The sequence below is a fragment of the Myxocyprinus asiaticus genome, chromosome 47, assembly GCF_019703515.2.
Source record: "Myxocyprinus asiaticus isolate MX2 ecotype Aquarium Trade chromosome 47, UBuf_Myxa_2, whole genome shotgun sequence".
NCBI lineage: Eukaryota > Metazoa > Chordata > Actinopteri > Cypriniformes > Catostomidae > Myxocyprinus > Myxocyprinus asiaticus.
Window position 1 is genome coordinate 22,218,163 of NC_059390.1, and position 26,783 is coordinate 22,244,945.

Consider the following 26,783-nt stretch of genomic DNA (forward strand, 5'->3'; position numbering starts at 1 on the left):
GATAGTGATCATATGAAGCCGTTTATCATCACATAGTTGTTTGGCTCCTTTTTAAATCATAAAGATAACAGAAATCACCCAAATGGCACTGATCAAAAGTTTGCATACCCTTGAATGTTTGGCCTTGTTACAGACACACATGGTGACACACACAGGTTTAAATGGCAATTAAAGGTTAATTTCCCACACCTGTGGCTTTTTAAATTGCAATTAGTGTCTGTGTATAAATAGTCAATGAGTTTGTTAGCTCTCACATGGATGCACTGAGCAGGCTAGATACTGAGCCATGGGGAGCAGAAAAGAACTGTCAAAAGACCTGCAAAACAAGGTAATGGAACTTTATAAAGATCGAAAAGGATATAAAAAGATATCCAAAGCCTTGAAAATGCCAGTCAGTACTGTTCAATCACTTATTAAGAAGTGGAAAATTCGGGGATCTCTTGATACCAAGCCAAGGTCAGGTAGACCAAGAAAGATTTCAGCCACAACTGCCAGAAAAATTGTTCGGGATACAAAGAAAACCCACAGGTAACCTCAGGAGAAATATAGGCTGCTCTGGAAAAAGACAGTGTGGTTGTTTCAAGGAGCACAATATGACGATGCTTGAACAAAAATGAGCTGCATGGTCGAGTTGCCAGAAAGAAGCCTTTACTGCAGCAATGCCACAAAAAAGTCCGGTTACAATATGCCCGACAACACCTTGACACGCCTCACAGCTTCTGGCACACTGTAATTTGGAGTGACGAGACCAAAATAGAGCTTTATGGTCACAACTATAAGCGCTATGTTTGGAGAGGGGTCAACAAGTCTTATAGTGAAAAGAATACCATCCCCACTGTGAAGCATGGTGGTGGCTCACTGATGTTTTGGGGGTGTGTGAGCTCTAAAGGCACAAGGAATCTTGTGAAAATTGATGGCAAGATGAATGCAGCATGTTATCAGAAAATACTGGCAGACAATTTGCATTCTTCTGCACGAAAGCTGCGCATGGGACACTCTTGGACTTTCCAGCACGACAATGACCCTAAGCACAAGGCCAAGTTGACCCTCCAGTGGTTACAGCAGAAAAAGGTGAAGGTTCTGGAGAGGCTATCACAGTCTCCTGACCTTAATATTATTGAGCCACTCTGGGGAGATCTCAAATGTACGGTTCATGCAAGATGACCAAAGACTTTGCATGACCTGGAGGCATTTTGCCAAGATGAATGGGCAGCTATACCACCTGCAAGAATTTGGGGCCTCACAGACAACTATTACAAAAGACTGCACACTGTCATTGATGCTAAAGGGGGCAAAACACAGTATTAAGAACTAAGTGTATGCAGACTTTTGAACAGGGGTCATTTCATTTTTTTCTTTGTTGCCATGTTTTGTTGTATGATTGTGCCATTCTGTTATAACCTACAGTTGAATATGAATCCCATAAGAAATAAAAGAAATTTGTTTTGCCTGCTCACTCATGTTTTCTTTAAAAATGGTACATATATTACCAATTCTCCAGGGGTATGCAAAATTTTGAGCACAACTGTATATACAACTAAACAAATATCACCTTACACTTCACAGCAGACGTACTGATGGATGGATAGAATATGATCAAACTTATAATGTGATTATGATATGTTTAAAATTATTGATTTGATATATAAGATGCAATAGCAATTGCCTGGATGGGTACCACCATGTTGTTTACATGCATTGCAGCAAGGGATTTGGAGTTTGTGATGCATAGAGGGTTTTAAAACCTCTACATTAAATTAGCTAGCTCAGACAGTAATAGTTTTATAGAGTGGTATAAAGCTCAGTAAAATTATTGACCAAACTGGCATTACCTGCTGTGATGCTCTGAGCATGCAACTGGGGAGAAATGGAGTTGAGAGAGCGGCTATCAATTCCAGCCAGGAATGCTGCTTGAGACCCAAAGCAGTGGAAACCGAGGAAGGAGCGCGGATCTTGGAGAGGTGAGATTCGGGAACACATGCAGGGCTCTCTCGGTGATTCGCTCTTCAAATACAGTGCAGAAGTTTAACTGCAATCTGATATAGTGGCCATTTAAATCCAGGTGATAGAGGAGTCAAAGTAGAAGAAGAAGGTTTGTGATGCTGGATGAGCAAGTAAATAAGACCAATAAGTCATGAAACCTGGATGTTAAGGCTGTAATCACAACAAATGTCTCTGTGGCCAGTAAATGCACAGAGAGGTGTTTGTTTACTTAGATGCAAACTTCTTCCGGAGGCAGCTGATGGAGACGATCATGTCTGCGTTAACCGGGTAAATGTTCTTTGTTTCGGTACATCGTGTCCATGGTGAGTGATGAAAGATTACAATTGTGCAAAAGCGATATTCTTATGTCAAATAACAAACATGTTGTAATAAGCAGCTTAAGTTGACAGCTTCAGTGTAGCTGTTGAGTTCAGCTTGCATCCATGCAATGGAAAGGCAGCCCAATGGTAAGGCAGCTGAAAGAATGAATTAAGGGGGAACTTAAAAATGAGCACTTTTATTGGAGACTGAACTGTATTGATAGCTGTCATGATCAGCTGAGTGTAACTGATTGCGAGCTTCACTCACATGATCTGCCTGAATTTACGCTATGCTTGATATTTATGTGCATATATGCTAATCTATGTGTCTCTGTCTCTAAGTATTCCCTTGGCACTAAAAGTTAACTTCTGCATTTATGTGCAAAAAGAATGACACATTAATGGTGTGTTTTCGGCTCTTTAAATTCAGTTGTAAATGTTATGAATATATCAGTGGTTTTAAATGTTAGCATTTGCATTTTTTACCTGCATACATTTACCTCAGAATTGAACCAGCTTCTTCCTTCATATAAATGTTAATCAATGTTCTGTCCTCCAGGATCCCCCCCAATATGCGGGACATTGTGTATTGCACAGGCGTGTCTCTGATGGACGAGGATGTGTGGGAGTTTATCTGGATGAAGTTCCACTCCTCCACTGCTGTTTCTGAGAAAAAGGTTCTTCTGGAGGCCTTGACCTGCAGTGACAACATCTTCCTGCTCAACAGGTCAATTCACACTCTTGCACCTCATTGATATTTCACAAATGGCGTGAAACAAATGAAAAAGAACTCCAAATAACATACTACTGTAAGGCTGATACCTTGTTTACAAGGACACCAGAAAACCATTTCAGTCAGGACCACTTCCATCAAATGAATACTTAACTTAAATACTTGAATCAATACTTTAATTAACTTATAGACAATTACAGCAATCTGTTGGTGTTGGCGGTATGGTTCTGTTCTGGGTAAACTCTCCACCCATCCATGGACAGAGCAGGGAGTGCAGCTAATAGGACTGCTCTGATAAGCGTCTCAATTGTATCGGTAGACATCTTGATTAGCTGAGTATCAGCTGATTGCGAGGTTGACTCACATGACTTGACTAAACTGACACTAGGCTTGTTTTATTGCAAGAAAGCTGCTTGAGTCTGGAAAGCGTCATTCCCGTTTACAGTACATGCACCATCTTTGCGGCATTCTCTTATACATGCTCCTCGGTCAGTAAGCAGCTTTCTCCACAGCAACATAATTTTCCAGTGAAACTTAACAACAAACATGCATCTAAAGATGACTTAGCTATTTTTTAATCTGTTGCTTAGCTTTATTTCCAGGTATTCCACAGTTGTCTGTTTCCTTAATTTTCCATTGCGACCTACTGTGGAATTGCACTGCAATAGTAGGGTTTTCCCTCTTACGTCAATCTCCAGGATTCCCCTAATGTACCTGAATGCATATACTTAAATGTGAGCGACAGTAGTTGATATTTTAATTATTAAAAGGTTTTTGTATCCTGGGGGTTACAAACATTTAAGGGACTAGGGAGATGAGAAACGAGTGAGTTGACAAATATTGAAAACACATACTGCATATACTGAGGACATGCAACTGTATATAAAGTTTGGCATCAACTCACAATGTTTATCTAAAAGTAAAAAGGCAGCATTGTTTTGAGAAGGCAGCTGACCTCAAAGCAAACGCTCCTATCTTTTCCATGTTATTTTCATGATTTCTAAGAGCAATAAAATTGAAACATAAAAGTAATATTTAATTATTTTTTTTTTTTTTTTTTCCAAATGTATTATTTTTCACAAACAAAAAAAAATAAATAAAAAAAATAAAATAAAATCTGAGGTACCTTGGATTTTAGGGTTAATTTGGTGTGTATAATTTGGCATAGTTTAAAGTGTGTGTGTGTGTGTGTGTGTGTGTGTGTGTGTGTGTGTGTGTGTGATTTTCTGTTTCCCACTGTACTTCCACTGTGTTGACCTGTTGATATGATAGAGGGCTACATCCTATGACGTTAGTTATCTGGTCTGTTCCACGCATGTGCACTCTTCAAAGACCTATCAGAATGACACTTATGCATTTATATGGCCACATAAGCTGTGTTCTCCGAAGAGACCTAAGTGTGTTAAACCAATTTCTCTTAATAGCTTATGCAATGTAAGGACAACAACATTTGTGTTTACATGACGTTTCAGAACACCGCTTTCTGCAAAAAACCCTGGAATAAACCATTTTCTTAAGTGCCAGCAAATGGAGTCATTGATCAATCAGTCTTGAGTGAGCAATTCATACAGACTGATTTTGGCAGACATTCGAGTGCAGCTCCTGGCTTAAAAAAATAATTCCTCTCAAATCATATTTTTACATCTTTGACATTCTGGTACCATCCACCAGCCTTTGCATTTCTAATGCACTTTTCTAATGAATTAAAGATTCCAACCCACTTCTCCCATTAGCAGCACTGCTTGAAGCAACACTATGTAACTTTTGGCCCTCTAGAAATTGAAGCATAAAACTGCAAGTTACTTGCTGAGAAATACTTTATATCAGTTGTGATTCAGCACTGCTCTTCTGCGGGGATTAATCTCATGGTTTGAGTCATGACAAGCTATTTTCATGTTGGTATTATGTTATTTGCTTAAACATTTACAACCGATATATTACTTACTTTGATGAAGAGAAACAATACTCTTAATTATATTTGAATATGATTATTAAAATGTTTTATCCACTACACAATACACATTAGTGTTTGTATTGTACTACACATCAATTTAAGAAACTCGTGAAATCTCTAAATTGAGTTCAATTGAAGACACTACATTTTTATATTACTATCGACAGCCTCAGTGGACAATGCAAGTGAACCATAATACTACAAGTACAGTAGGTCTATGCACTGCAAACAATAGTAATATAAAAAATGGAAAACGAGGATTTAATAATGATGAAATACTTTATTGAACATGAAAATAATACGCAGATATATGCAATATAACAATTACAATAACAAATGTTTAATTGTTTGTTTAGAAGACTACAAAGATGGTTACACACTAAACAAATGAATATGCATTACTGTGCTCTGAAACCACTACATTATAAACAACCTGAGATGAGCATACATTCATGGGGAACCACATTGTACCTATAATGGCTTTTATATCTGCTAAAAGGATAAAATGGCAAGTGTCCGTACACTGATTTATTGCTCCAAAATTACTTTATTGGCTTCACTTGCTTGGAAAGTTTAGACCATTGTGTCTTCATCAGGAAAAAACTATTAAACAAAAAAACATTTAGAGTAATACAATTTGGGAATTTCAAAACTGTAGCAATTTTATAAAATACTCAGAAGTCATGAATGTTAGTAAACATGTAACACCGAAAATAAACAAAACTTATAAGTGCATTGCGATCAGTACACATGAGTAATGTTCCATTCAGTAAAGCATGACAACAAATAAAAGCTTCAACAACCCTACCAGAAAACATCTCCAATCATTATATCAGGTAAACAATTTCGCTAAACAGTTAAATCCATTAGGAGAGTGATTTCACTCCACTGTTGTTCTGATTGCTGAAACCGCGGCTGGACTGACTGAACAGCAGTCGCTCTCATGTTTCCTGCTTCTCGCGACTCAGCTGGACCTTCTTTCTGAGATTAAGGACATGACGTAAATGCATAAGGATGAATGATGTATGCCTGCAATTTTGCACCAAATCCGTCCCGACAGCTCTAAATAAAAATCTTAATGTAGACTTACCGTAGTGAATCGGAGTAAGACAAGGACAGGGTTTTGAACATTTATTTTTTTATGTACTCACTCAATAATTAACTTTTGTTAATTGTGACCCAAAAAAATCTTACATAGTGCAGCTTTAAGGTGTCTGGAGCAGAAGTGCTAACTGCTAACTGCCATGGTTCCAAAATTAACTCAATTGTTTGTTTGTAGTCTACCTCATGAAGCAATTCAATTCATCCCTCATCCTGTCCTCCTCATATGTCAGTCACACCAGTAGAGCTCCACTCACTCCTCTAATAGGCCAGTGAAGACTATGGCTGCTGTACTACCTTTTCTGTGAAGTCCCCATGGTACCCTAAATCTTCTCAATCTCAATAGCAGTATGAGAAATGTGACACATTATACCCAGTCCAGCCCAGATGAGGAGATACCAGTGTCCACACCTATTCTTGAGTTTGATTGCATTTCTCTCAGGACACACTGGGGTTTGACATCTCCCATTTTGCCTCTTTCATTTGTTTGGCTGTTTAATGAATGCACTGAGAGAGACACCTGGTCATGTAAAGAAAGCCACTGTGACCAATCTCTACAGTGAACACTGAGTATACTCAACAGACTGATTCATGTGGGATAGATTCAGTGTAGCTCTGTTGAGAGAGACCAAGATGTAGAACAACAAACTTATGCACATATTTTAGTGCTCTGTATCCAGGCTTCTTCATTTTATGGTAAGATCCTAGTCGTCATATTACAGTAGTCAGTGAGGGACCTTTTCGTGTTATGTGTTGCTGTAATTGCCATTCTTGAATGTAAAGTCAATGTGTCTTACATGCTCTCAGTGATCCATTTCTTGGATGTCATATACAGTACAATACACCTAGATAGCTCATCTCATCATCAGAGAAGCTGCACCATAAATACAATCTTCAAATAATAGACAACAAACATGTAGACTAGAGTCTTTGAAGAAATGTCCAGCATTCTCCTCCAAAGCAAAATCTTGCAGGGCAACCCTGCTTCTGATTGTGGGGAATGTGAAGCTGGTTATGTTCCTGGTTCAACATCCTTGCTGGAACAATATTTCTATCAACATTCCAATCTGATTTTAGGGATAGTTAGGCTTAGGACTGGGTTTAATGGGTTGCACACCACTCAATCTATCATGTCTCACTGATTTTAGGGGTTGTGTGGTATATGTTAGAGATAGGATAGGTTTCTTTGATAGAAATGTTGCTCCAGGTCCAACTAAGGATGTTGATCCAGGAAGACAATTTACTTTGCAAAATTATGGTCAGCTTCTGATGTTAGTGGGGTTTAAATGGATCCTAGCTGCTTGAAGCTGGTCATTTATGGTCATTAGCTTTTTCAAGCCGGTTTAGGTGGTTGATCAGCTGGACTACCAGCTGGTGAGGCCAAGGCCAACCTGGTCATATCTTGGCTATGCAAGTTCAGATCTAGCTGAGCTGACTAATAGTATTTCAAAACACATTTGGATGAGTTGACTAGTGTGGCCACTCTAGAAAAGTGTGATCTGCTCTTTTCAGCAAGGAATGTGAGAATAATGCAAAGAAATGACCAAGAAGTCTTTTCCCCAGCAACCCAAACATATTCCAAGTTATTCCCATAATTCCGAACGTTAGCAGATGATGGGGCGACTGAAAAAGCAACAGTGTTATAAGGATGTGGCAGACTTCCTTATTATAAAAATGCAAGCAGTAGCAATACTCATGTGTTAATGAGACCCTAGCGGCTCCTGCTACAATGCATTTCATTAGCATGTTGTGGTAACCACAGTGTGGTGTGTGAACTGGATAGGTATGAGCTAAAGGTAAGAACAGGTCAGCTGTTGACTCCCCTCTGAGAGTTTATTAACAATGCAGAACTCCACATATCAAATTTAGACACTGATTTAATTGTATTAATTCGGGGGTGGTGGGGGGGGGGGGGGGTGGTATCTCTATTCAATGTGTCAATGTGTGTAGAGGCTGAAAGGTGAAAATATGTGAGATCTCCTCAAATTATATTTCAAGGGATTGGCTTCTTAAACCCAGATTATGTCTAGTCCAGTCTAAACAGAGTTAATAGTGATTCTCCGTTGAAAACTCATTTCAGTAAAATGCTACAATTTCTTTTAAATTATTCTGGTGTCAATTCTTTCAGAGCTCTGCAGAACTATAGAGATGAAGGATATTTGAAATATTTCATGACATGCATTCAGACATCCACCTTTTCTCTAGTGTTGGAGTTGAAAGAGTGTAGAAGACCTCTAGCAGGAGTTTCAGCTGCCCTTAAATTTCACATGGCATGCACAAGCAAAACCCCTATCATTAGCCCTGTGTGTGTGTGTGTGTGTGTGTGTGTGCAGTTTGCCACAGAGAAAACTGGCCTGTGTGTTGAATGATCAAGTAAGCATGCTCCATTCAGTCAATGAAGGCACTGGTAGATGGGACTCTGTTTAGAATTGATTTCTGTCTTGTTGGTGTGACTGAAGTAAATTGTATATATGTATGTATGTATGTACGTGTGTATATATATATATATATATATATATATATATATATATATATATACATACATACATACATAGTGTATATATTTGTATGTGTATGCTGTGATGCAGTGGCCGAGCGTGAATCCCTTTCTGCTACTGGGGAGAGAGAGAGAGAGAGAGAGAGAGAGTATGTGTGCTTGGTCAGCTTATCTCACCTCCACTTTCACTGGTAACCAATATAAACTGTATACAGCTGTAGGGCTTTACTGGTTGTTTAGATCAGTGTTACTATCAGAAATAATTAATAATTATTTCTTTAGATATTAATTAATATTTAAATTAATTAATTGAATCTAACTCATTAAACCCTCATATGGGGCTCCAGTAAATGTAGTGTGCTACGTTTAGGAGCGGGTTTGGTTATTAGCAATAATTAATAATTATCAAAGATAATTATTAATTATTAAAATCAATAGAAAATTGATTTTAATCAATGTTAGCTTTTTTAATCCTTTAAATCAACAATTATCAAAGATAATCGTTAATTGTTAACATCGATGAAACATTAATTAAAATTAACACTAGCTTATTGATCATTCAAATTCAAATTGGCAATATAGTGTATGTTAGTGTGATAGTATATGGTATTCCAAACACAGCCACAGATGTAGCTTTATAGGGATGTCATGATTATCAGTACTGTTTTAAGGGATTTTAAGTGGCAAGATATAACAACATCAAACATGTGGAAATTTTTATACTGTCAAAGATACAGTATCTGTGTTAGGAATTCAGATTAAGAGGGAATTGCAACTATTTTGGGGAATATTGAAAGAAACTATTTGTACACATGATCAACCTTTTCGACCAGTGATCCATTGTGATCCATTGAGGTGTATGTATCACTAATTCTAGAAGGATTTTACTCTCGCTTGCACTGACAATAATATATAAAATATAGTGAAAACCCTGTTTGTAAGCAAAGTACGAAGGGTCAGCAGATTTTAAGTGACTAAAAGGTATGATCATGAACCACAGTCACCTTCTCTTTGAATACAAACAAGACTTTATTGTACTAATTTACGATGCCTACACAAAACTAATCTAACACCTATAGACACATTTAAACATGGTTAGTACATAAAAAAATTAGCTTTTGAACAGAGCAGATGAGTGAACAATGGTCTTAAATTAAATCTAGCATAGAAAATGAACATGTATTGATCTTACATGGAATCTATAGACCAGGGCTCTTCAGTTACTTTCTTGTGTTGGTCAGATTATCCAAATGAAAACTTGTCAAACTTTTTTTTTCGTATTTATCTAAGCTAGCACTTTATTGAAAGTAAAATGTTAACATAAAATAATGATAATAATAATAATAATAACAATAATAATAATAATAATAATAATAATAATAATAATAATAATAATAATAAAATAAACACCAATAATACTGTGAATTTATTACATTAAAATAGTTAGTTATTCAATTAAAAAAATTTAAGGTCTGGCCATAAGTTCCTTCTTAAGATCTGGCCAAGTAAGTCATACTCTTTATTTGTCCCTTCACAGGGCAATTTCTGCAGCATCAACAATAAAATACAAAAAACTAACAAAACACAAAACATCACAAACATGCATGAACCATAAAAACCCGGGTATTTACGTACTTCCATTTTCCTCATAACTTTAGGATGTCCGGGAAAAAAAAGAAAAAAAAAAACTTTAATAAACACTTGTATCCTTATGTTTCAAGTAAGTATTTACAATCAAAATTGCATTTGACACAAAAGATCTTGAAGCTCTAACAGTCCTCCACTTGGGGACTCTATATCATCTTCCCTAAGGGAGGAGTTCAAATTCTGATTACAAGGTGTAAGATGTATCATTTAAAATTGCCAACGACTTTTTAAGAACATTTTTCTCACACAGAGCAGACAGACTTAACTGTACAGAGCCTATCATTTTTGACCCAAGGTTAACAACTCTCTGCAGTTGTGATCTGCTTTTGACACGTAATCCATAAAACCAACAGATCATAGCAAAGTTTAAAAATGATTCAATAAAAGATCTGTAAAACATGATCAGAATGGATTTGTCTACTTCAAAAGACTTAAGCTTCCTCAGTATATATAACCGTTTATGAGCTTTTGATACAACAAGATTTGTATTTTCCACCCAGTTTAACTTATCATCTATAACTGTACCAAGATACTTATATGTGCTAACCATCTCCACTAATTTACCAGCAATAACCAAATTAGCCATAACATCAACAGAATTATTTCAATCTATCATCATATCTTTAGTCTTAGAGACATTCATTTTTAAATGGGAATTTTCACATCAGTCCAGAAAATAGTTCAAAATGGACCCATGCTCTGTTTCACCTTGTCTTAACAAACTTAGCACCACTGTATCATCGGCATATTTGATAATATGCCTGTCTGGATATTGACTTCTGCTCCTGTCAGTATAAATAGGATAAATAATAAGGGTGAAAGTATACAATCTTGGGGGCAGCCCACAGAGGAGTGAAGCTCCTGGGAATATTTTCCATTTACTCTTACTCCAAAGAAAAAACATGACTTAATAAACTTAACTAACAAATACACTTTGATTAACTTTACTTTGAAAATAAAAAATGTTGATCATTTTTAAAAAAAAAAAAAAAAGAAAAAAAAAATCAGAGCTATTGTTTACAAACTATGAAAATTACAAGAAAAATTCAGATCTTCTAAAGGTCATATCTTTAAAATATCAACCCACCTAAGAAATAGAAAATATATTTACATAGACAATTTTACATGAGAATAAATTTAAAACTGAAAAAAAAAGAAGGTGTCTTTTCCTCTTTCTCTATTATCCTCCCATTAAATTAACCTTTCCTTGGCTTGCAAATATTGTGGATTTGCACACAGGAGCCAGTGTAAGAGACATATATTTGTGAAAATAATTATTAGCAAATGGAAAACAAACTGATTTGATATTCAGGATTGAGAATGGCATCACAAATCTATATAGCAAAAAATAAAAAAAAAATAAAAAAACACTCAGGATATACAGGTGCATCTCAATAAATTAGAATGTCGTGGAAAAGTTCATTTATTTCAGTAATTCAACTCAAATTGTGAAACTCGTGTATTAAATAAATTCAATGCACACAGACTGAAGTAGTTTAAGTCTTTGGTTCTTTTAATTGTGATGATTTTAGCTCACATTTAACAAAAACCCACCAATTCACTATCTCAAAAAATTAGAATATGGTGACATGCCAATCAGCTAATCAACTCAAAACACCTGCAAAGGTTTCCTGAGCCTTCAAAATGGTCTCTCAGTTTGGTTCACTAGGCTACACAATCATGGGGAATACTGCTGATCTGACAGTTGTCCAGAAGACAATCATTGACACCCTTCACAAGGAGGGTAAGCCACAAACATTCATTGCCAAAGAAGCTGGCTGTTCACAGAGTGCTGTATCCAAGCATGTTAACAAAAAGTTGAGTGGAAGGAAAAAGTGTGGAAGAAAAAGATGCACAACCAACCAAGAGAACCGCAGCCTTATGATTGTCAAGCAAAATCGATTCAAGAATTTGGGTGAACTTCACAAGGAATGGACTGAGGCTGGGGTCAAGGCATCAAGAGCCACCACACACAGACATGTCAAGGAATTTGGCTACAGTTGTCGTATTCCTCTTGTTAAGCCACTCCTGAACCACAGACAACGTCAAAGGTGTCTTAACCTGGGCTAAGGAGAAGAAGAACTGGACTGTTGCCCAGTGGTCCAAAGTCCTCTTTTCAGATGAGAGCAAGTTTTGTATTTCATTTGGAAACCAAGGTCCTAGAGTCTGGAGGAAGGGTGGAGAAGCTCATAGCCCAAGTTGCTTGAAGTCCAGTGTTAAGTTTCCACAGTCTGTGATGATTTGGGGTGCAATGTCATCTGCTGGTGTTGGTCCATTGTGTTTTTTGAAAACCAAAGTCACTGCACCCGTTTACCAAGAAATTTTGGAGCACTTCATGCTTCCTTCTGCTGACCAGCTTTTTAAAGATGCTGATTTCGTTCTCCAGCAGGATTTGGCACCTGCCCACACTGCCAAAAGCACCATAAGTTGGTTAAATGACCATGGTGTTGGTGTGCTTGACTGGCCAGCAAACTCACCAGACCTGAACCCCATAGAGAATCTATGGGGTATTGTCAAGAGGAAAATGAGAAACAAGAGACCAAAAAATGCAGATGAGCTGAAGGCCACTGTCAAAGAAACCTGGGCTTCCATACCACCTCAGCAGTGCCACAAACTGATCACCTCCATGCCATGCCGAATTGAGGCAGTAATTAAAGCAAAAGGAGCCCCTACCAAGTATTGAGTACATATACAGTAAATGAACATACTTTCCAGAAGGCCAACAATTCACTAAAAATGTTTTTTTTATTGGTCTTATGATGTATTCTAATTTTTTGAGATAGTGAATTGGTGGGTTTTTGTTAAATGTGAGCCAAAATCATCACAATTAAAAGAACCAAAGACTTAAACTACTTCAGTCTGTGTGCATTGAATTTATTTAATACACGAGTTTCACAATTTGAGTTAAATTACTGAAATAAATGAACTTTTCCATGACATTCTAATTTATTGAGATGCACCTGTATTTGTGTATGCAGGTTCAGTGGCATTTCACGACAGCACTTTTTAATGAGCTCTACAGACACTGAACAGTTGAGACACACCATTTAACACGTGAAGCATGGAAAATAAAAGCAAAGTTTCCTGTGTATTTTCTTTGAAAGTTCTCTTATCATCATTGATTTCTCTTTTGTTGAATATAATTGTGCATATGAGCTGACACCACTTGTAACAACTGCTGTAATAATATACATGTTTATGTCAATAGATTTGATCACACTCCGCACCACAGCTAAGCAATATGAGATTAAATATGCTCACCTTTGCTGGTTCATATTTTGGAAAGCAGTGTCACTGAACGATGGCATGAAAAAAAAAAAAGTGTGCACCAGTCCAAATCTGCAGAATGCTGTTGAAAACACAACTGAATGTTGTCAAATTCACCGCTGAATAACCGTGTATCCATCCCTCTAAACTGAAAAAGTCCATGTACGCCTACGAAAGTCCCCACGACAACTTTGCCATCAGATTGCTCAAGTCCAGTGCTTCTGTACAAATTTTGTGAGACAGAATTACATAACAGAAAATAATCTATAAAACAAACTCCAACCAATAGGCAGAATAAACACAAAGAACGTGTAAATTAATTCACAAAACTGTCTTGAAGTTGTGTTCCTCCACAAAACAAATTCCAGTTGCTAGCGTAACCAGCACATAAAAATAAAATAAAAATAATAATAATAAAAAGATAATAATAATAATAAAAAAAAATAATAAAGCCGTTCAGTTTCCTCGGACAGACAAACGAATATTGCCCTAATCCTTCCAATGTCCTGCAAAAAATACTCATCCAGCATTTTCATCCACAACTGCCCCGAAGGAGTGTTATTCCACAATACAAACTCCAGCCACTAGGCGGTACCAACACAAAAAGAAACAAAAATGGAGCCCAGCTTCCTCAAACAGCCGAGTGAATGTACAGCGAGACAGCTCACTTGGGGGCCATATGAAAGTCACCAAATGGTTTACTCACCCCATTGCTCTATGAAAGACAATGCTTGTTGTGGGCATATAAATATTTTGTGGCCATCCTTAGTATCTATTCTCAATTTGGCCGGAAATATCAGTGCAAACGCGATCTTCCGTTGATGTAAGAGTTTCTTACATTCCTTGAATCGATCACGTTTCACTCTTGTCGAATTTGCAAAATCTGGGAACACGAAAATGCTGTGATTCTTCCAAGAAAGCTTTCTTTTGCTCCTCACCTCACACAACACGAGATCTTTATCGGATAATCTCAGAAATTTGGCCAGAATTGATCGGGGCATGTCTCCCTCAGCCGATCTGCGAGCTGGGACCCTGTGAGCTCGCTCGATTTCCAGCTTATGGCCTGTTATGTCGAGCAGACTCGGAAGGAGCTTGTCTAGGAATTTCACCATATCTTGGCCTTCTTCATGCTCAGGAATTTCAACAATTCGGACATGATTTCACCAACTATGATTCTCCAAATCCTCCAGTTTTTCCAAAACGCGTTGCAAATCTACTTTGTTCGCTAGCGGATTAGCAGCAATTCCCTCTCCGATGACTCCAGATAATCTATCTGTCTCTCGACGTCCCCGATTCTTGTAACCAACTCAGGTTGCGGGCCCATCCAAGGCACCAGCTTGAGCACATAAGTGTCTTTTAATATCTCCAGAGCCCAAGGATTTTGAATTCTTTGCCATGTTGACTTCAAAGAACATATATGTAGCAGGGTGTATCGAATCTCACCAGTTTATGACAGAAAAATAATTAAAAACTAGCAAAGTGCGCAGAGCTCATCGTTTACACGTCTGCTCCTCACATGGCATCACGTGACTCTCTGGGTGAACTATTTCTTTGAGTTAAATGAAGGTAACGTAAGTCCTAGAATTTTATGGCTCAGATTCAAATTTGTTTTGGGATCAGTCATTACTAATAATTGTCTGTTTGTTCTGAATCACGGGTTTTAATCACGTGGTGTGTGAAGAAGATGGTCAACAGGATGCCCTGGTCTCATGATTTCCTAGTTGGTATAGTGTACATTTTTCTAAACAAAAGACACAAAAGAAGGTCTTGATTGGGTAATGAATCTCTGGTCCTGCTTATTCCCACAAGTCCCGCTTTGGTCAGAAGACAATTTGATGTTATGCAGAATCAGATTGGCAACAGTTATCTCAGATGTGAAGGCGCTGAAGTCAAGGACTCATGGCAGATTCAAGTGGGTAGACCAGGGACTGTGTATCAGAGGTGGGTAGAGTACCCAGAATCTTACTCAGGTAAAAGTACATTTATTTTTTAAAAATGTATTACTAGAAGTAAGAAGTAGAAGTAAAAGTAGTAATGTAAAAAAACAACTTGAGTAAGAGTAAGAAAGTATCCAATTAAAAGAATACTCAAGTAGCGAGTAACTAGTTACTTAAGTTCCACATAAAACATAATGGACGATTACACCCCAATATTCCGTAATGCATATTTAATATTAATTACAGAATTATAATAATTATACTAATAATTACTAGAAACTGGTTTCCAAACTTTCTTTTAATTGACAGATTCGTCCAAATCTGACAAGCGCCTTTAAAGTGACAGTTCAACCATAAATCAATGTTCTGTCATAATTTCCCACCCTCATGCTGTTCCAAACCTGTGTGACTTTGTATTTTTTGAAACCCAAAAAAGATATTGACAGTGACTGACAGTCTCAGTCACCATTCCCTTTTAAAATATGGAGGAAATAAACATGCAGTGACAGTAAATGGTGACTATAAGTCTAACACTCTGTCTAACATCTCTTTAATTGTGTTCCATGGAAGAAAGTAATATGGTTTGAAACAACATGAGGGTGTATGATGACAATTTCCATGAATAATAATCATAATAATAGTAATAATAATATTTATTGTTATGGTGAAAAACATAAGCAATGTCCCACAGGCCTAATTATATGTAATGCTGAATAAAACGAAACAAGATCATGCTTTATTAATGCCTACCGTCACTATTTTAAAAGTCCTGTTGCTTTTTAAATTCCTGTATGGATTCTGTATGGATCAGTGTAGTTACTGTTGAAAGAATTTAGATCAATAGTTCTGTACACTAAGGGTAAACTGCAACTTATCGTTGTATTTGGAAGCTTGTTGGGCTTATTTAAGTTCAAAGCTTGTTTTTTATTGTCCATGAGAAAAAAGTGCCACATCTGTCAAACAGGAGTGCTGTGTAGGTGCAGACGTGCTGTCAGCTTGTGCTTCAAAATTCAAGCACACGATCCGCAAAACATAAGACATTTACACTTAACGCAGATGTTTACATGGATTTAGGAACTGATATATTGCAACACTGATATAAAAATGTATACTTATAAACTGAGGTCATAAGAGCCTGTAGTTACAGAATCACCCTGAAAATGACAATGACACAGACAAGCCCACGTTATCATAATCGGCAAAATTTACCATGTTGCAATTTTAATCTTGAAATATCCGCTTGTTTTGGTGTAACACTGCATGACGAAACTACTCTTTTTCATGGTGTGGAGCGAAGAAAGCAACACACTCTTACAGCCAAATCGTCAGGATTCTTACAACTTTTCTAAATTTGGCTAATTCATTTGATATTGTGCGACTGAACTAGTTTGAATTCCTAGGACTTTCACTACAGCCAATGACGTCGCTGGACATCGTTTCCATCTAATATGCGACAATTACTTGCTTCTGTCACACACAACAGCTTCCTATCATGTTTCCACACTCTACTGATTGGTTAAGTTTATACAAGGGGTTTGGGTTAGGGCATAATATTAATAAATATGTCCTTAACGCCTCATGCACAGAACTCTAACTTCCACATTAGACGTCCGGGAATTTGCACGTGATGAAGTCGTATGAGTTTATGCAAACAATATCATGCGAGACCATACGAAATAGCCAACTTGTAAATTATGTACAATCATGAGATCGGGTTGGAAGAAAGTGTTTATTTGGCACACTTGCTGCTGCTACAGTAGTGGACTCGACTCCAGTGACAGAGCGCAGCTGTAAAGTTCCGGTGTCGTAAAAGTCCCTTTCAAAAATCTCTCAATAAATTACGCATTTATTTACACTTATTAAATTAAAACCAGTAATGTAGTGACAGGAATGTCGCCCATGTAATGAAGTAAAAGTAAATTTGTTTCATTAATAATTTACTTGAGTAAGAATGAGAAGTACCCACCTTTAAATATACTCATAAAAATAAAGTTTTTCTAAAAGGTTACTCAAGTAAATGTAACGGAGTAAATGTAGCACATTACCACCCACCTCTGCTGTGTATTGCTTTGTCTATCGTGTTGGTGACCTTTAGCAATGCCTGTTCACTTGGAATCCTACATCTGCTAGAATTCTATAAAATGAGTCAGATATAAGAGCAACAAAAAAAGGAAAGAATAACAAGATTTTATAATTGGCACAGCAAAATGAAGCTGTTCCGCAAAGCTTGTTACCATATGTCCAAAAAGAAACCAGAAAATGTCACATTTCTGAGATGTAAAGGTGTAGTCTGCACATAGATGAGCTTTGTCACCATAGCAATAATCCCCCGTAAGTTCATAAAAAGACTGTACAAGTGACTCGACAAACACAAGTTCTAGAGTTCAAACCAGAACAGCAGTTGAGCAAAAATGACCTGAACTACAGCGAAGTGATTACCTCTTATGTAATTGCAAATTGAAAACTTGCTCACCATGGCAGTGCCTTTATGTGTAAGTCTAATTTTCTGCTTCTTCCTTTTTTTGTCTACTTGACATTTTGCACCAATTTGAAGTGAATGGGCCTGTCTGCGTTTGATTTGGGCTTCTCAGATTTATTACTTTTTGAGACACTGATGCTGACTATTGAAAAAATATGGTTGAAAATGGAAGAAATTGTGATTTTAAGCACTTTCATCTCAGATTTACTCAAGTAAATTAGTGTAAAATGATCTGAGAAAATAATAATAAAAAGAGCGTAATTAAACAGACCCATATTTGTTAAATATAAGGTGTTAATCTGTAGTGTATCTCAGTCCTAGTTCTTACTGGCAAGGAGGCATGTCATTTATTTTCAGTTTATACCTTAGTATTTATACCTCATTTCTTCATTGCGATTGGCTGAAACACATTCCAAGGGTCTTGATTAATTTTCTATATACTGTACTTACTATGGAGTAGTTCCAGGTTTTTAAACTGCATTACATTTAACTATAACATCGCCACATTCTTTCTGAATTGTTAGAAGTTACGTTTTCTGCCTTGCAGAAATTCATTTTCAGTAATTCAGTAATTTTCAGTAGGTCATCATCAATTATTCCATATTTATTTGTATCAACATGGAATCTGTGCCTGCAGAACTCTGTGAAAATCGGAAAGTCCATCTTTCATAAAGTTTTACACCTTCCTGTCCGTCGGTTGTTCGTTTATTACGTACTTTGGCTAATTTAATAATGCCTTCAGCTACCAATAAGAATGTAGAAGCTCTGTTTAACATGTGTTACCCTGTTTACATTCATTCCACAGATTTTCCTCTAAATAAAAAAATAAAAAATGTGTGAAAAGTGCTTATATCTCCTATTTTGTATTCTGTTCTCCACAGACTCCTAAATCTGTCTCTGACCTCTGACCTAGTGCCAGATCAAGACGTGATTGATGTCATCATAAATGTGGGCCGCAATCCAACCGGAAGACATTTAGCATGGAGATATTTCAGAGAAAAGTGGGACATATTAAATTCCAGGTAAATCTAGCAGATAGAGCCCCTTCATTTATCTCCCTTTCAATTTGCTTTCACACTGTCATTAGATATTAATTGGTGAATCTTCTCTTGTTTGTGTGTAAAGAGGCAGAGAGCATTATAGAGAGGAATATTTATTGGTGTATGTTTGCTGGGATCATTAGAATTGTGTGGTGTGATATATAAACAAGTGTTTTTAATAAGTGTGTCTCTCTTGTTCACAGGTATGGTGAAGCTTTATTTATGAACTCTAAATTAATCAGCGGTGTGACCGAGTTTCTCAACACTGAGGCCGAGTTGAATGAGGTGAGTTTGAGCTTACACACACCCTGAGACAAGCTGCAGTCTGAATCAATCAAACTAAAATGATAAACAACTGACAACTCTTCATGAAACATTAATGCTTCCAAAACACTTTTGTCAGATTAAGTATTGAGATATAGACAATGAACAAAAGTAGACTTTATCAATAAATTGTGCTGTGGACTTTTTTCATACCATTATTTCCTCATTGTAACTGCTTAACCTTATTACAAGAAATGGGACATATATGCACTTATTTAAATTCATTCAGCTTCAGTCCCAGAGGGCTCAGACTGCTTATGCTTCTCACTGCAGCACAGCAATTTCTCATACACCTCACTTCTTCACAATTTATCATTCCCACAGAGATAACACAACCCCCCTCAGTGTTTTCTTGAACAGAGCGTTACCATACTCTCATTGACAATGAACTGTTGCTGGAGCACTTCATCAGTTTATGTGGAGCAGAACTGTATGATAGACAAGATGTGTTGTACTATAAGCGGTACATTTAACAGTGTTGCTGCAGTATCGTGGAACATATGTAATTCATGTACATCTAATGACCCAAGGCATTGTGAATTGTTTTTGTAACTTTACAATTAATTATTTGACTAATTGAGATTTCTGATAAGATTTTGAATGCCCTTAATTTATGGTGGAGGTTAGCAGGGCTTTTTTTAGACAGACACCCAAGCGTTCTTCCCTTCTAGATAAACAACAACACAGATAATTCTGTTAACTTCAAATGCAAGGTGTTGTTATTTGCTAAATTACATGTCAGACATTTGCATCTGAATGCTTTGTATATTCTGCCCCTGATTAACTGTCTGATATGAGGGTGCTTGGGGCTTATGATCCACTTCCAGACACAAACACACAACTCCCTACATCAGATTGGACACAATAAATTTAGGATAATGCTAAATTACGATCTGGGGAATAGCTTGAATTCAGCAGAGCTTTGTTTATCATTTCTGTGTTCTTGTTTGTTCTTCTTCTCAGCTGAAAGAGTTTATCCTGACCAGTGGAGGAGGGGCGACACCTGCATTCGCTCGAGCCGTTGAGATCGTTCAAGCTAATGTAAAATGGCACACGCTGTACGAGCAACAGTTCTACCAATGGCTGCGGAAAGCTCCCGACGGTTAATGCAACATCAAGCATGGAAAACTCTATAAGCATGGAAGCTCTATCAGACATTGAGGCCAGTGACTTGAGGAGACTAAAGTGATAATAAAATAGGCCTATACATTTCTGGATAATGAGAATCTGCAAAATCAAGTTTTATTTCCCTGCTGTTTAAGATGCGAGCTGGCCCTGACTGAGAACAAGATGAAGGGAACAGTTTAAGAGGAAGCTGAACTAAAGGAATCAACACTGAAAATTGCATGGTGGTGTACACTGGTAGTGAGAAATGATGTTATTTCCATTGTCCCATTGTATTTTGCATGAAACTCATTTCCTTTGTCCAATCATCCAGTTTGCTGAAATTTGACCTCCTAAGAGTCCAAAGGTGCTCAAATTTTCTTTGAAGATCAGACCGCAGTACAAGGAGACTGCTTTTCGGTATATAAACACAATTTACACAAAGATCATCGGATGTGACAATCAGTGTTTCCATTGGACGGAAGGACAAAAGGGGGACAAAGCAGATTAAGAGGAGAAACATGCATGTAGCCTTTCTTTCTCTAAAGCCATAAAGTGGAGCAGACTGAATTGTATCTCTTGTACAGTTCAAATTCTTATTGTTTGATCTGTTTGGACCCTCTTAGCTGAAGTGTGTATTTTTTTATATGTTAAAATACAGCTTAATATACATGGAGACTTCATCCAGCTGTAAGTCTAAGCCATCCGTAGGTTGATTTCCCCCAATCAAAGATATTTCTCTGTTTGTTTGAGCATCCCGACCTGTCTGACACAGCAACATTTGCTCAACCAATGGCTTGTGTTTGGGGTGAGACTATCTATTTTTTGACCAATGGAAGATGGGGGGAGCTTTCAGTGAAAGCTATTTGAAAACTGTGATTTTTTTTGTACCTTCATTCTGTGATGCAGAAATTGCACACTTCACCTTTAAAGAGACAACACTCGATGAGAGCAGGAGTGGTGATAATATAACTGACAGGTGTCCTGTATCATTTGCAGTCTTTTGCCTGTGTTTTGGAGGGTCTGTCCTTGAATCTTTGGTATGTTTGTTGAGTGGAAAATATATTCTGTGTGTCAATATTTTAATGTATAATTCAATGATTTGCTGGAGGGAGGTCAATTCATTCAGTGCAGGGCTGAGTTGCATTATCTTAATGAAGTACTGTACACTGTTGTGTTATTTATGGCTTTTTGCACGGAGACTGATTACAGTATGAAAGCTGCCATAGTTATATATTTTTCTTTCTTTTCAATACATCAACATGAATGGACGTAAGTGTCCAACATTCCTTCTGAAAATACGTTTGAAGTGTCTCCCAGGCTTGGGTAGAATTCAGAGTTTAAGAATTGGCTTTCGGTTGGAATTAACAGAATTGCAATTCAAAGAAATTCCACACAGTCACACAACAGGAATTGAATCAGTCCAACACAAGTTGTCAAAAATTGAAATTGCATTATTAATTTTGTAACTAAAATAACACATATGCCTATTTATTCTCTGATATGCAGATTTTTTTTTCTCAATTCATCAGACATATTTCTCCTAAACTAATACTGTCAAAACAAATAACACAACCTATCAAAAACTAGCTTGCCATTGAGCAACACAACCACATTTATACTTTATAATAAAGTATAAAAAGTGACATCAAGAATTGAATCTGCTGATTACATAATATGTAATAATTATAATGTTAAATATACCTAGACTGGCGGCCAAAGGTTTGGAATAATCTACAGATTTTGCTCTTATGGAAATAAATTGGTACTTTTATTCACCAAAGTGGCATTTAACTGATCACAATGTATAGTCAGGACATTAATAATGTGAAAAATTACTATTACAATTTGAAAAAAATGTTCAACTACTATGTTTTAAATTACTTCAAAGAGTTCTCATTAAAAAAATCCTCCATGTGCAGCAATGACAGCTTTGCAGATCCTTGGCATTCTAGCTGTCAGTTTGTCCAGATACTCAGGTGACTTTTCACCCCACACTTCCTGTAGCACTTGCCATAGATGTGGCTGTCTTGTTGGGCACTTCTCACGCACCTTACAGTCCAGCTGATCCTAGAAAAGCTCAATGGGTTTAAGATCCATAACACTCTTTTCCAATTATCTGTTGCCCAATGTCTGTTTCTTTGCCCACTCTAAACTTTTCTTTTTCTGTTTCATAAGTGGCTTTTTCTTTGAAATTCTTCCCATAAGGCCTGCACCCCTGAGATTTCTCTCTACTGTTGTACATGAAACTGGTGGTGAGCAGGTAGAAATCAATGAAGCTGTCATCTGAGGACATGTAAGGCATCTATTTCTCAAACTAGAGACTCTGATGTACTTAGCTTCTTGTTTAATTTTACATCTGGGCATTCCATATCTCTTTCTGTCCTTGTTAGAGCCAGGTGTCTTTTGTCTCTGAAGACTGTAGTGTACACCTTTGTATGAAACTTCAATTTCAAGCATTGTATTACCTTCATTCCTCAAAACAATGATTGACTGATGAGTTTCTAGTTTCTTTTTTGCCATTTTTGACCTAATATTGACCTTAAGACATTCCAGTCTATTGCATACTGTGGCAACTCAAAAACAAACAATGTTAAGCTTCATTTAACAAACCAAATAGCTTTCAACTGTGTTTGATATAATGGCAAGTGATTTTCTTGTACCAAATTAGCAATTTAGCATGATTACTCAAGGATAAGGTGTTGGAGTGATGGCTGTTGGAAATGGGGCCTGTCTAGAAAATGACTTTTTTAAAATAGTGATGGTGCTGTTTTTTTACATCAGTAATGTCCTGACTATACTTTGTGATCAGTTGAATGCCACTTTGGTGAAAAGTCTGGTTCTGGAAGTAAAAATCCCATTGATTTTTTATTTATTTTTATTTATTTTTTTCATAGGGGAATTTATTTTAACTATAACATATAAATGAACTCCAATGTCCTTAATCGATGGTACTCAGGGTTGGGGAGTAAAGGAATACATGAACGGGATTACTTATTTAAAATACAAAATATAAGTAACTGTATTCCACTACAGTTACAATTTAAATCATTGGTAATTAGAATACAGCTACATTCAAAAAGTGTTTTGATTACTGAAGAGATTAATTTGCTTTTTATTGTCATTTATTTCATTTAATATTTAGTCCTTTTCAGATGGAAAAATGTATACATATAAATGATGCAATCCAAAGTGCATTTGAACAGCGGTGAAACACTTTCTTATGATGTGTTACATTCATACAAGCAGACAGAGAAGTATGTTTGAAGTAAGTTTGGAGCAGAAGAAATAGAAATAAGTCTTGTGTAAATTGTCATCTTTACACTAAGCTAAAATGCTATTTCTAGCCATTTTACATGCACATGTTAGCAGGCACGATCATACTTTTTTATCAAGAAAATTCACATTGGGGGCCTGGGTAGCTCAGCAAGTAAAGATGCCAACTACCACCCCTGGAGTCACAAGTTCGAATCCAGGGCATACTGAGTAACTCCAGCCAGGTCTCCTAAGCAACCAAATTGGCCTGGTTGCAAGGGAGGGTAGAGTCACATGGGGTAACCTCCTCGTGGTCGCTATAATGTGGTTCTCGCTCTCGGTGGGATGCGTGGTGAGTTGTGCGTGGATGCCGCGGAGAATAGCGTGAAGCCTCCATATGTCTCCGCTCAACAAGCCATGTGATAAGATGCATGGATTGATGGTCTCAGATGCGGAGGCAACTGAGATTCAGATTGAGGCGAGTCACTACGCCACCACGAGGACTTTGAGCACATTGGGAATTGGTCATTCCATATTGGGGAGAAAAGGGGAGAGAAAAAAAAGAAAATTCACGTTGGATCATAATTAATTTTTTCTAGTAAGACCTTTGATATTAGGGCAAAAATCGTATTCTTGATCATTATATTTGTATTGTTTTCCTGTAAAAATATCTAAAAATCCTTAAAACAAGATCAATTTGAAACAGCACTGCATAAGATATTTAGGTTTTTCAGAGAATGTATTTTTAACATGTGTATTTTGTCTTACTGTACTGGCAGAGTTTTTATAGTCAAAACAAGTGAAAAAATGTACCAGTGCTGAAGAAGTAATCCAAAGTATTTAGAATATGTTACTGACCTTGAGTTATCTAATGGAATACGTTACAAATTACATTTTACAGTATGTATTCTGTAATCTGTAGTGGAATACATTTCAAAAGTAATCCTCCCAACCCTGATGGTACTGTATATGTACATGTTGAAGCCATCAAATTATTTCAACTACAATAAAATAATAATAATAAATAAATAAATAAATAAAACATTCACATGAAACTAGCAGATTTCCTTTTGAAAAAAACTAATGAAATCACTATGGAAACAGCTAAAGGGAAAAACACTTCAAGAACCAAGGCATTGCAAAAAAGTGGGCAGGCTCTGATGCACTCTTCGATTCTGAGTGGTGCACAAACCTGGTGACTTCAGAACCCACTAATAGTACCTTTTATCCCATTGGAATGTGAATCTCTTGAGGATTTAGTCAGATTCTAGGATATGAACATAAAGGCTTCTTTTTAAATGAATGCCTGGGTATTAAACTACAACCCTTGAACAGAGTTATAATAAGCCACCCGTGTAATATCAAAACGATTCAACATACATTTCTATCCTTTTTATTTTCCTCTTTTCATGTGTTTTACGTGAAGCATAATTTTGTTTCTAAATTAGAGATCATATCCTCTGTTTTCAACAGAGCCGCATAGAGATTTTAATGCTTACAGTAAATTATTTTGTACAGTAATGCATCCTCGTCTAACTGTGCCTATTATTGAGAGTTACCTCAATTTACAGTGTAAAGGTTGGTCCTACTTGACCTTGAAATTGAAGCTTGCAGATATATTTATATCATGATCTGAACTTTGTTGTTGGTTCAACTAGTCTTGACTTGCATTCTGCTATGTTTCACCTCAGTAATGAAGCCTGTGATCTGTAAAACTTCAAAAAGTCTCAGCATGTAAATAAACAATTATAATCCACCAGACAGCGGCAAACTTTCCGATTGTGCTGACATTTCAGGACAAAGCACAACAAGAGACCGCAAATCCTCTTTGTGCCGCAAATGCAAATTAATATTTTGCCATTTCCACAATACCTACAATCAAAGCGCTTTTATATTCAAATAAATGGAGGGGATTTAGAATGGATTCTCTCTTATCACTGGGCTTTGTTCCCTGAAGAGACGGGAAGGGAGAGGCGCAAATGTGTGTGGAAAAAACAAAATCTTAATGTCACTCTTTAGCTTCCTCGTGGCTAGACAAATCAAAGCAAGCCATATCTACTGGATCAACTACTCCTGTATACATGTCGACCTTGCATTTGAAGTCAACAGCCTTATACCATAATGGGAGATTCACAACAAAATCCAGAACCAGTGTATAAGTGAACCCCAATACCGAACTGTTACTGTTCTTTCTGTGTAATACCACCATACAAATGGATATAAAGCAGTCTTTTGTACAACATTGTTTAAACCGTTTTAGTGATTATGTCCTTGAGATTTACTTGCTGGCATCAAGCACCATAATGTATGAAATATGCTTGTGTACAATCAATGCCTTTTGAACAGAAAACCCAATAAAATTAGGGCAGTATGCAAAGTGCCAACAAAAACAAAAAGGAGTAATTTATCAATTCTATTCACCATGTGCTATATTGAAAGCATTACATCAAAACATTTTTTTTATGTTTTACATTTTATTGTTTAGTTCTCTATGTTATTATTATTATTATTATTATTTTATATATATATATATATATATATATATATATATATATATATATACAATCATTTCAAATCACATGTTTGGAACATGCTCATAAACAGTCGGGACAGTCAAGTTTTTACCACTGTGTAGCATCACCATTCCTTCTGCTGAAGACACAAGTTTAAGTTTAGCAAGCAGAATTTCCCCCCATTCATCCATTGATGTGCAATTGTATGGGGCCTTCATTGCCATATTTTGTGCTTCATAATGGAGCAAACATTCTCAATGGGAGACAGGTCACGCAGGCCAATCTAGCACACGCACTCTCTGCTTAGCCAATCATGCACTTGTAATGCAGGTTTGCCATTGTCTTGCTGGAAAATGCAGGGACGACCCTGGAAAAGATGGCATCTGGATGACAGCATATGTTGCTCCAACATTTGTACAGATCTTTCTGCATCATTGGTGCCTTCACAGATGTGCAAGTTACCCATGCCATGGGCAGTAGCACATCCCCATAGTATGACAGACACTGGATTTTGGACATGATGCTGATTGCAGCTTGGGTGGTCCTTTTTCTTTTTAGTCTATAGAAAACAATAGATGTTTTTTTTTTATTTTTATTTTTATTTTTTTAAACTATTTGAAATGTGGACT

At 36.8% G+C, this 26,783-nt stretch overlaps 1 protein-coding gene across 1 annotated transcript in view; it reads left to right on the forward strand.

Annotated features, from left to right (window-relative positions):
• Positions 1-23,469, forward strand: part of LOC127436826 (thyrotropin-releasing hormone-degrading ectoenzyme-like) — a 210,178-nt gene extending 186,709 nt beyond the window's left edge. Inside the window, exons 17-20 of the mRNA XM_051691261.1 lie at positions 2,863-3,030; positions 18,800-18,940; positions 19,162-19,243; positions 20,246-23,469. Of these exons, the coding sequence (XP_051547221.1) occupies positions 2,863-3,030; positions 18,800-18,940; positions 19,162-19,243; positions 20,246-20,389 (535 nt within the window). The 3' untranslated portion in view covers positions 20,390-23,469. The remainder of the gene's footprint in view (positions 1-2,862; positions 3,031-18,799; positions 18,941-19,161; positions 19,244-20,245) is intronic.
• Positions 23,470-26,783: the final 3,314 nt, after the last annotated feature.